Here is an 11,241-nt window from a genome sequence, read left to right as displayed (position 1 = left end):
CCCAGATACTGAATTAATTTTGACTACTGATTTGATTTTTCTGCCCCAATTCTGCTGCCATAATAAGGGTGTTAATGTATGCCAAGGTAAAAAAAAAAACTGCCTTACTGAAAGTAGCATACTACTCCAAACCAAATGCCAACAAGCACTATTCTATCTATTTATTAAGAGACCTGAAAGTCATATGTTAATTGCCTTGCCTTGATGATGAAAGGAAGCAGTTTTTACAACTAGGAAAAGAAAACACAATAATTAATAATTATCTATTTTTTATTGGTGTCCCAACTAGTCACTACTACATAAATGAGAAATATTAGAGGTTGGTAATTCACTGTGAAAACAAACTTCAGCCTCCACAGAGCACTAGGACCAGAAACCTCCTCCAATACCATCCACAACCCTCAAATTAGCGAGTCTTCGGCCAACAAGATCCCTCAGCTCAATTTCGCTAGGGAATCTTTGCTCCTTCAGCTTAGAGAAAACCTACGAAGTCCAAAGAGAAAAAATTATGAGAAGCATAGAAATTTTTAAATTAATAAAAAGACTTTTTAAGAATTTCCCATGCTAAGGGCCGTTTTGATACATTTTGAAGCCAAAGGAGACAAATATAAGTATAATTTTTTTTTTTTAATTTTAATTTCAATATGAATTAAATACTAGTAAAGTGCATTGACTAACCTCTTTATCATAATTAGGGCCTTAAAAAGTTTTTTTTTTTTAATAATATAAAACTTAATTATACTATTACTATTTGAGGCCTTATTCGATTGGGGGCTTTAGGCGGCTGCCTAATTCGCCTAGGCAATGAGCCGGCCCTGCCCATACCAAGATCAGAAATTCAGGTTACAACTAAAACAGGATTAACACAAGAACTTTTACTTGACTAAAAAGACAGCATGAGCTATTTATTGTAAGCAGATAGCATTTTACCAGTTCACCATTGCAATATACTTCAAAAGCACCAGAACTCTGCAGGAATGATTGGAAAAAGTTCCCTAAAAGCCAAGTGCTTGCAATACTTCCAAATCTATTTGCTCGCAAGGAGTAGTACCAAGGGGGTGGCACCATATATCCCAATCTTGGAAAAATCTGTTCACCTGCCACTATTATCCCAATAATTCCAAATTGAGCCACTGGTACCACTTTGCTCAGTAGGCGTTTTGGAAGTGCAGGTGGGTAGTTTCCCAGAATAACATCAATCCCAGGAAATGCCGTCTCCAGCATGTTTTTCATTGTTGCTGCATTTCCTCTGGCCCAAGCAACAATTTACACATGAATATAGATAGAAAAAAAGAAGACGGGTAAAATTAAGAGATAACACCAATTATCTTTCAAAGTAAATATTGTGAAAATCTCATGCATTTTGGACACATGTCAGTTTAATTTTCTCTAACTCAGTTTAAAGAAAACTTTGTCCAATTCAAAAATGAAACTAAATATGGATTGATGCAATTTGAAAGTTTCTGAAAACAACACAAAATTAATGATATTAATGGATAACTTGCCCCGGTGACTATCACCAGCTACGATGGAGCTGACATCATCTGTTCACATTTTTACCATTCCCACAAGCAATTGTTTGAACAATATGATATTTAAACTCAAAACAATATGAAAAAAGATAGAAACTATCCGGATGGCGACCAAGTTATATTCGTGATTAAGGTTATATTCATGATTAAGATTGTCAATATGAGGACCGTGGACAAGACCAATTTCTTTAGGGTTGAATTGTCGGTGCCAAATGAGCGTGTTCGACTTTCAGAGAAAGAATTAGACATGAACAACTGGTGTACGTTAACTCCCATATTTCAGAAAAATTTTCCACAAAGAAAGATCACCCAATACGAAAGATTCTACTAAATTTCATTGACCAAGGAATTCTAAGATTAAACTAACTGGGAATAGGATCAAAATGCAAATCTATGAACAGTAACAGCAAGTTCCACAGTATATATTCCACTTTTTAAAATTGACTTTTGACAATCCATGAGACACGCATGTAGGAATACAAAATTCAAAATATCATATTATATACCCATTTGTTTCAGCAATGGGTCCAATTATTTTTCTTTTCCTTCACTTTCCTTTTCAAAATCGATGACTTTGATTAAAAATCACGATGATAATGTAACCCATAAAAGAGAATTTGCAAAAACCTGTAAGAACAGGACGTGCAGAAATTGATGTTGACGGTGCTGCCGAGGCCAATTCCTCCAGTGCCGCTCTGTTTCTGCGTTTCACCAATACAGCGTTAGATACAAGCAAACAAAAAGTAACCCACATAAAATTAATCAAAAGGGTTAACATCGGGGAAGGGAGGGCATTGGGAGACCTGTGTGGGGAAATCAAGGGGTTGTTGCTGGAGAAGAGGTTGCGGTTTGGGCACCTGATGAGATTGATGGTGATGATGGTGTTGGTGGGTGGGTTTGGGAGGTGGCGGCGTGAAGAGATTTACAATGTCCGAGCACAACAGGAATATTGGTAGCCCTAACAGAAGTAACTGAGCTCGATCCATTGGGAATTCCACGCCCGCAAACACACAACACAGAGAGGGAGAGAGAGAGAGAGAGATAGAAAGATGACAGATAACGAAAATTCTAGGTGAAGTGAAGGGTATAAATGTCTTATTGGAGACGTGATTGCCAGGAAGTCGGGAACTAATTGACTGCTTCAATATTGTTTTATCTTCAAACGGCGATTTGATTACTGACGTTTAGCCAATGTCCTCCAAACAAATTTCGACTATTTTTTTTATACGTCTTTGTACAATAATAAATCTAGCTTCAAATTAAAATCATAAAAATAATTTGACCACCCCACCCCAAAATATATATATTTTTTCTTTTTTCTTTTATTTGAGGATAAATTTATAATTTTGTATAAGAACTTTGTCAAAAAAATGACCAAAATTTGTGTTAAAATAATTTGTTATAATAACACACCACAAGGATTTATAACTTTATTTTAAAATCACAAATTGATTTATTACAAGCTTAAACCGAAAAGCATCAATTTAATGATATTTTCAAAAAATAAAATAAAAAATGGTTTAACCCATTAAGAATAACTTATATAGGGAGGTTGCGCAAAATGTGAGTTTTGTGCAACCAATCAGAAGATGACACCTAAGCCAAATTTACCAAATTTAAGTTTTTAAAAAGAAGCTCAACTACACATCATATCATATATGAAATAAAAAATTATTTTTTTAAAAAAAATTTGAAGGGGTGACTAGCTGGCCACCCGTCCCCCACTTGGGGTGGCCGGTAGCCACCCCTAGGCCATGAAAGTGGCCCCGCAGCCACCCCCAGGCTATGAGAGTGGCCGCGCGGCCACCCCTAGGCCTAGGGGTGGCGGCCAGTCATCCCAATTCCCAAGTGGGGGAGGGGTGGCCAGCCAACCATCCCTTCAATTTTTTTTTTAAAAAAATATTTAATTTTTTATTTTATCTAGAGTATAATTTGGTGTGGTTTAATTTTTATTTTAAATATAAGTCTAATGAAATTAGTTGATGTATCAGCTTCTTATTAGTAGCACAAAATATGACTTTTGTGCAACAGGTGCACCCAAGTCGTTCTCACAGTATGTACATGAGCTAATGTGAGATGTTAAGTTTGCGTGTGTATTGAATTTGGGTATCTTATTGGGGAGCTTACTACTCTTAATTTTTTGTTTTATGTAGCCATTTTCCATATTTGATTATATATATATATATATATATATATAATCAAATATGAAAATGGCTACATAAAACAAAATATATATATATTTGTGTGTGTGTTTATATTTTTAAATTAAGTGATGTCTTTATATTTTATATTAAATTATTTATTGAAAATCCTCAATTAAGACAAAGATATGCGATAAAAAAGTACTGCTACAGACTTATCTCTATCGGAATTTGTGATAATTTATTATTAAATTTTAATCTAATAATAATTTTAAAAATTACATCAATTTTAAAAAGGCATAGGAATAATATAAGTTTTATTTTTAGCATTACTTCTCCTATTCTACCTCTAAACTATTATAGGGCTGATCTCAACCCTTAAATTAGTCTTTATAAAAAAAGAATAAATTTATTTATAATATAAATAGATGAATATTTAAATTTAATCGCTATAAAACCAGAGGCTGCTGGAAGGCCGCATGCCACAATTATATAGTATTTGGGTTGTCGTTGTACACGTAACAGGTAGCTCTATCCAAATTCAATGGCCGCCATCCCTCTTCGTATTCTCATGCCTTTTGGTCACAGCCGGCTGCTTAGCTTGGGAATGATGTCATTTGCGTGTCCAATTTTGATTCAAAACCAAACAGTCTTTGAGCCAAAGTATAGTCCAAATGTATGAATATAACACAGCATGGCAAGTCATTGTAGTAGCTAGACCCTAGACCTCTCTACCTCTACGCTTGACCATTCTTAACCAAGATAAGTGTCGTACACCCAATTCCTCAACGACTCTCCTCCATTCAATACAGAGCTCCCATTCACCATAATAATAAATAGGTCTTTCTCATTTTAATTTTAAATAATATTAAAGAATTTAATCTAAATTATAAAATAATTCATCTTCATTCCAAAACCAAATTATTCCGGCCGACCAAACAATAGTAGGGCAGGGACCGGAGGGGTGGACACGTGTCTCTTTCACACGGGTTGGGGTTCTTTCATATGGCTAGATTTTGGCTTCTTTTTCTTTTTTTTTCCCTTGAATTATGTGTGAAAGAGACTTATTTATTATCGTATGAAATGCTAAAGTGAAATGTGAAAAAAAAAAAAAAATCAATAATATAGTTAGAGTGTGAAAAGAAACCTAATTTAAATAAGTTATTATTTTCAAGGGATAGTTTAATTAGATAAAGACAACGTCTTATAAAACAAAAATTATTAGTTCGAATCTTTCCGAGTGAACATAATATTATAGTTGAACTTGAATCAAATTGGCTCAACTCAAGAATCCCGGTCTCAAATAAATTTTGAAAAACGTGTAGAAAATGACATACGCATGGGCAGCGTCCACTGCTCCGTCCAAAGAGGTGAATAAAAATGAAAGTTATCACGTGTGGCACGTGGTTGACATCTAAAGTCTTTTAAATTTATTTATCCCGGACCGGACCACACCTTTGAATCATGTGGCTTACTGCTCACTCAACCGACCAATCGACGTCGTCGAATGTAGGTCAGAGCTGTACAAGGAAGAAGTGGAGCGAGAACCACACACAAAAAGTGAAACGCGGCCTTCAACTACCAATGTTGTATATATAAATCAACCGCACCAAGCTCTTCCCCACCTCCACTTTCTAGGGTTGAAAGTTGAAAGTTGAAAGATCCCTTAAACCCAATTACTTTCTCTTTTGTTTGAGATATTGCAGAAACAAATTCGCTAAGAGACACCGAGAAAGAGAGAAAATTTTTGAGGTCGTTATTGAAAGGCGAGTGCAGACCTAAGGCAGAAAAAAAAGAAAGATCTATATTTTATTTGCGTTGCCCTTAGATATTCTTGCTTTTTTAAAAGTTCCTTCCTTGCCCCTTTCCCCCACCAACTTTGTTTCTTTCTCTCTCTCTAACGTGAGAGAGACCTAAAGCAGAAACCCCGGTGTTAGCTCCATCTGGGTCACCAATGGCGAGCTGGGTCTTATCAGAATGTGGCCTGAGGCCTCTTCCTCAAGTTTTTCCTAGACCCAGAGCTGGTCCCATCTCATACAAGACCTCAAAGATTAGATTTTTGCACTCAAATGAAACGGGGATGGATCTCAAATTGCATTCGAAAAGAATTTCAAGTGGGTGTTTGAGAGAGAGAAACTGGGGGCTAAAAGTAAGTGCTCCATTGAGGGTTGCTTCTGTCGAAGGAGAGGAGGAGCGGGGAGAGAGAATCAATGGCGTTAATGGGTTCAAAGAAGAAAAAGAAGAACCGGGGTTCGACCCAGGGGCGCCGCCGCCGTTCAATTTGGCTGACATTCGAGCCGCTATTCCAAAGCATTGTTGGGTGAAGGACCCGTGGAGGTCCATGAGCTACGTGGCGAGGGATGTTGCGGTGGTTTTTGGGTTGGCTGCAGCCGCGGTTTATCTCAACAAGTGGTTCGTTTGGCCTCTGTATTGGGCTGCTCAGGGTACCATGTTCTGGGCTCTCTTTGTTCTTGGCCATGATTGGTAATCAACAACTACACTTTTTTTGTTCATTTTTTGGATTTTGGTGCTTAATTCGGGTGCCAATTTGTATGTTAAGATGTAATTGGTGTTCAATTTTGATTCTGCAGTGGCCATGGGAGCTTTTCAAATAATCATAAGTTAAACAGTGTGGTGGGGCATCTTCTGCATTCTTCAATCCTTGTACCCTATCACGGATGGTATGCTTCTGATACTTTTCTCTTTTGTTCTTCTATGGTCGATATAATCCAACGCATTTTAACTTTTAATCTTTGTTTCACTTTTTTTGGTTTCTGCATTATTCTAGCCTGAGCTTTGGAGCTGTTTATTGTCTAATGCATCATCTTTTTTCATTTTTTTAGGAGAATTAGCCATAGGACACATCATCAAAACCATGGGCATGTTGAGAATGATGAATCATGGCACCCGGTTAGTAAATTTCCTGTATCTATGGTTTCTCTATTTGGTTTTTTTTTTTTTTTATTTAGTTTTTTTTTTTTTTCCTAAAGATATTTTCTTCATTTTGCAAAGCTGAAGTTTCGTGTTATTCTTGCAGTTGTCTGAAAGAATTTACAAGAATTTGGACAACCTTACAAAGGCTTTTAGATTTACAGCGCCTTTTCCACTGTTTGCTTACCCTTTCTACCTGGTAAGTGGGTGGCATCTTGGTTGATCAGTCTCCACAGGGTCTAAAACATTACTTGCTGATTGCTGATAATTTTTTTTATTGCAGTGGGGAAGAAGTCCTGGGAAGACTGGTTCCCATTATGACCCAAACAGCGATTTGTTTGTCCCCAATGAGAGGAAAGATGTGATCACTTCCACCGTATGTTGGACAGCAATGGCTGCTCTGCTTGTGGGCTTATCCTTTGTAATGGGCCCAGTTCAATTGCTTAAACTCTATGCCGTTCCATATTGGGTAAATCCAGTTTCTTTAATTTAATATAGGCCTATGCTGTGGAAATAGAATAAGCTTCTCTTCTCCAATCTTAGATTGTTATAACTTTACTTTGCTTCATTTTAGGTTTTTGTTATGTGGTTGGACTTGGTCACTTACCTGCATCACCATGGCCATGAAGACAAATTACCATGGTATCGTGGAAAGGTATGGTTCTTTTGTGTCCTTTTGTTTTCTTCCCATGTTCAAATATAGAATTCTAAAAGATAGCGATGTGCCTGGAGTTGTTGCAAGGTCGATGTTAGTCCACATAGATATTTGTTTTCTTGTAAGACATTACAACAAAGAAAAAGAGATCCAAGGATAGTAGTTTTTGTTTGGTTTCAAGTTTGTGGCATGCTTTTTTTTCTTTCTTTTGAAAGTGTTAAAAGTTTCCTCCGTTATGTTGGATCAGGAATGGAGTTATCTGAGGGGAGGGCTTACAACGATTGATCGCGACTACGGATTGATTAACAATATTCACCATGATATTGGAACTCATGTCATTCACCATCTCTTTCCTCAAATACCACACTACCACTTAATTGAAGCGGTAAGTATCTCATTCACGTGATAAAGATGAAAGTAGTGTTAGCCGTGTTTTGTATTTGAAGCTGTTTGTTAATGCTTTTGTTAAAAAGCAAAAATCGAACCCAAAAAACGTTATCAAACGAATCCCCGACACTTAGCAGAATTTTGTTGTTTGTTCTTGTTGCAGACTGAGGCAGCCAGGCCAGTTTTTGGGGAATATTACAGGGAGCCAAAGAAATCGGGGCCTCTGCCTTTTCACCTGATTGGAAGCTTGATAAGAAGCTTAAAACAGGATCACTATGTGAGTGACGCTGGGGATGTTGTATACTACCAAACTGACCCTAAGATTAGTGGCTCATCTAAGTTGAAGTAAAGTTTCAACTGCATTTTTTCATCACAACATAGAAGGGTTCTCAAGCTATTTTAGCAAGGGAGAACTAATTACTGACAAATATGATTGTAGCTGCTTCTTCTACCACATAAGCCAAGTATATGCATCTGGCAATGTCAACAATAGTGCTGTAATAGGGAAGGGAAGATGTGTATTGATTCTTCTTGGAGAGAAAATATTCTCGTCGGCAGATTTATAATGTACTATTTAAATTTTACGAAGTGATAAAATTATGGGTAAAAATTAAAGAAAATTAATTTCTTTCAAAATGTTTGTATTGGGTTAGATAAGTGATTCTATTTGAGATTCTGAGTCATACTTTTGTTATCGTCTGTGAAATTGATGTGATAAATGAGTGAAAAATAACATTACTCTTGTTCATAAGTATGCAATATGAGTATTTCATATATGCAACGAGTGTTTAAAGTAAGAAGGCACTTATCTTTACATTCAATACGGATAGTTCAATGCACCCGATTTAAATTTTCCTTCTGTTTATTTCATTTTAGGGTTAGCCCTGCATGCAACGATGGAGGGAAGGGGTACTGGCAATAGGCCATGACCCCCCTCAATTGCTAAGAACAAAAAAATTTTTAGGGAAAAAAAAATATTTTTAAGGCCATGGCCTCCCTCAATTACTAAGAACAAAAAAAATTTAAGGGAAAAATATATATTTTTAAGCTAAAAAAAAAAAAATTATAAGGCACTTGTCCGTAGCAGCAAATTATTTTTTGCCCCTACCCTCTACCTATAATAATTTATAGCTCTGTCCCACATGAGAAACCAATTCAAGGACACATCGTTTCAATCTCTTTAGTTGGACCATCAATTTTTCACGTTTTTATTTTATTTTTTTAATTTTTTTTTGTAAGTAATTTTTCACGTTTTCATTCACGAGGAAATGGCATCATCCTCCTCTCTTTTTTATTTTTTATTTTTACTTTTTAAATGTCCATATAGGAGATGGAGGATTCGAACTAGTGACATTCACTTCATTAGACGTAATTCACAACCGATTGAGTTATCTCTTAAGAACGGCATCATTCTTTTTACTTATTAAGGATGAACTTCCGAAAATGAAATAGGGATCTAGCTAAGCGAAAAACAAAGGTTAAAATTGGAATAAAATTGTCCTCATTTTTAAAAATTTAAATAATTTGTTGTCAAACAGGTCCGACAATGGTTGTCATTTTCATCTGAAATGAAGATGAATCTAACTCCCAACAATTGCTGTCATTTTCATTGAAAATTGAGAGTATCTTAATTTTAGAAGATTGTTGTTATTTTCAACTGAAATTGAGATAAGCCTAATTTTTAAGATGGCCGTCATTTTCTCTGACAAAGAGATTGTTCATTTTAATCCTTGGTGCAATTAGGAAATAAGAAACATATGGTCGAAGTATTGCCACCACAATCTGTCGCTTGGGAGATGGTCCTCTACGACAAGTTGCATCAATGCCGAAGAAATTGACACCATCCTCGTCGTATCCTTCAATTCAGAGACTATCAACTTAAAGTTGTCTCAAATAATTTGCAAGTGTCGATGAGAATAGTTACTAATAATTTTTGTTGTGTATTTTGCGTTGTTTTGTAGTGAAATACTAGTTACACATTTTATTATTATTATTTTTTATTTTTAAATCCATGTATAAATAGTCTTTGGTTTATGTCTAGATGTTTGATGATGAAGTTAATTGTACCGTCAAATTTATTTAATAGATATTGTGTAATAAAAGGAGACAGTTGAAAACTTGACAGAACTTGTCGGTAAAAAACTCTTCGATGTTTAAGTAAGAAAGAAAATTGTATAACGCTCAAAAGAATAGTTAAGGTTTTATCAAATTGAGTATATGAGTATGGGTGTACCTGAAACGGTGATATGACCTTTCGAGTGTTCACTAGTGCGTTTTGGCATTTGCCAGATTTTGAGCTGTTTGAATTTAAGTCGGATTGAAATCATGGCGTAGTTATCATCAGTGCTACAATCTTGACATTCTTTTAGCGAAAGTTAATGTCTTTATTTAAGTAGCTGTTATACTAACGTGACTGGTCGAGCTATTTGGGTTTTTCATCTAGTCCAGTCTTATCACCTATTCTCTATTCTGATTCTTTGCATTGACCTTCGTGGTCTGATCAAAACTTATGGTTGGAGCTTTATCATCTTGACCCAAAATCTGAGACTCCAAAATTTGTTTTCCCAATCCAGATTGGTAGAGTGTATATTTAGTCTATCAAGTTGTATAACAAAAACTTTGTATTAATGTACATGTCTTACAAAGAAAAGAAATGAAGATGGAAAAAAAAACTTTGTAATATATCGGCTTAATTACCCTACTGTCCTGCATGTCGTCCAATAAACAAAGATGGAAAAAAAAGGAGTTAATTACACGTCACCTACAAAGTGAAGAAAAAAACAGAGGGCAAAAGCACCAAGAGATAAAGCATCTTCTGGTCAATTAAACTTAGCATATATTAAAATCAGCCCCGATGAAGAGAATCTCAATAAATTAATGCACATCAATTGGTCAAAGTCTGCAGTTATTTCTAATGCCCGAGAGATAAATATATAATTTTTTAATGATTTTAAAATTAACAAATTGTAAGTTCATTGGTTAATAGAATAGATTAGAAATTTTTTTCAAAACTTAGTCAATTCAAGTCGAACTTTCCCTTGTTTTTCACATGGAAAGAAAGTGCATTTGACTACGTTGTTGGCCGGTGCAAATCTTTGAGACAGACTACTGTAACTAGCTTTTTATGTTATAATATTAATTAAATAATTTAATTTTTAATTTTTAATTATTTTATACTTTTTAAGATAAGTAATGATTTAATAAATGTTCAAATCTTATATCCGTTATTCTCTTTTTATTTTAATTAAATATTTTATGTGATGGATCTCATTTTACATAAAAGGAAGTGTTAAAATATTAACTAAATGATTAAATTTTTATTTTTTACTTAATTAAAACTTTACAAAGAAAAAAAGTAGTGATTTAATAATTTAGAGCGTGAAAAACGGTTTCAATCACGGCCCTTTACGAGTCTCAAATCAACTTCATATCAACTTTTATAGCCCACTAGCTTTTTGAAAGCTACATGAGTTAGCTTTGGAAAAACGGCCCTTATGGAAAGCTCGAGCTTTCCCTTGTTTTTCACATGAAATAACTAATAAGTGCATTAGACTATTTCATTGGTTTGTGCAAATCTTTGAGACACACACGTGTA

General features: G+C 35.1%; 2 protein-coding genes across 2 annotated transcripts; one reads left to right on the top strand and one right to left on the bottom strand.

Moving 5' to 3' along the window:
• Nucleotides 1-136: 136 nt before the first annotated feature.
• LOC132192026 (selT-like protein) lies at nt 137-2,599 on the bottom strand. Its single transcript, XM_059607207.1, has 4 exons — nt 2,336-2,599; nt 2,160-2,233; nt 931-1,249; nt 137-483 (listed from the first exon to the last, which is right to left on the bottom strand). The coding sequence occupies exons 1-4, from the start codon at nt 2,516-2,518 to the stop codon at nt 364-366; spliced, it is 696 nt and encodes a 231-aa protein (XP_059463190.1). The 5' UTR covers nt 2,519-2,599; the 3' UTR covers nt 137-363.
• Nucleotides 2,600-5,276: 2,677 nt separating this feature from the next.
• Nucleotides 5,277-8,325, top strand: LOC132161849 (omega-3 fatty acid desaturase, chloroplastic). The gene is made up of 8 exons (XM_059572052.2): nt 5,277-6,157; nt 6,265-6,354; nt 6,517-6,583; nt 6,711-6,803; nt 6,888-7,073; nt 7,179-7,259; nt 7,507-7,644; nt 7,810-8,325. Exons 1-8 carry the CDS (start codon nt 5,628-5,630, stop codon nt 7,993-7,995), a joined length of 1,371 nt encoding a protein of 456 aa, XP_059428035.2. The 5' UTR covers nt 5,277-5,627; the 3' UTR covers nt 7,996-8,325.
• The last annotated feature ends 2,916 nt before the right edge of the window (nt 8,326-11,241 follow it).

Source organism: Corylus avellana, chromosome 10 (assembly GCF_965113065.1).
Source record: "Corylus avellana chromosome 10, dhCorAvel1.hap1.2, whole genome shotgun sequence".
Taxonomy (NCBI): domain Eukaryota; kingdom Viridiplantae; phylum Streptophyta; class Magnoliopsida; order Fagales; family Betulaceae; genus Corylus; species Corylus avellana.
Note: the sequence above shows the minus strand (reverse complement) of the source record. Positions and strands in the feature narration are given on the sequence as shown.

Excerpts from the sequence above, each read along its gene's own strand:
- LOC132161849 (XM_059572052.2), top strand. The coding sequence starts at position 5,628 with ATGGCGAGCTGGGTCTTATCAGAATGTGGCCTGAGGCCTCTTCCTCAA. Across the intron at positions 7,074-7,178 it reads TCTATGCCGTTCCATATTGG|GTTTTTGTTATGTGGTTGGA; the intron begins GTAAATCCAGTT and ends GCTTCATTTTAG. Across the intron at positions 7,645-7,809 it reads ACTACCACTTAATTGAAGCG|ACTGAGGCAGCCAGGCCAGT; the intron begins GTAAGTATCTCA and ends TTCTTGTTGCAG.
- LOC132192026 (XM_059607207.1), bottom strand. The coding sequence starts at position 2,518 with ATGGATCGAGCTCAGTTACTTCTGTTAGGGCTACCAATATTCCTGTTG. Across the intron at positions 2,234-2,335 it reads CCCTTGATTTCCCCACACAG|AAACAGAGCGGCACTGGAGG; the intron begins GTCTCCCAATGC and ends GGTGAAACGCAG. Across the intron at positions 1,250-2,159 it reads TGCACGTCCTGTTCTTACAG|AGGAAATGCAGCAACAATGA; the intron begins GTTTTTGCAAAT and ends TGCTTGGGCCAG.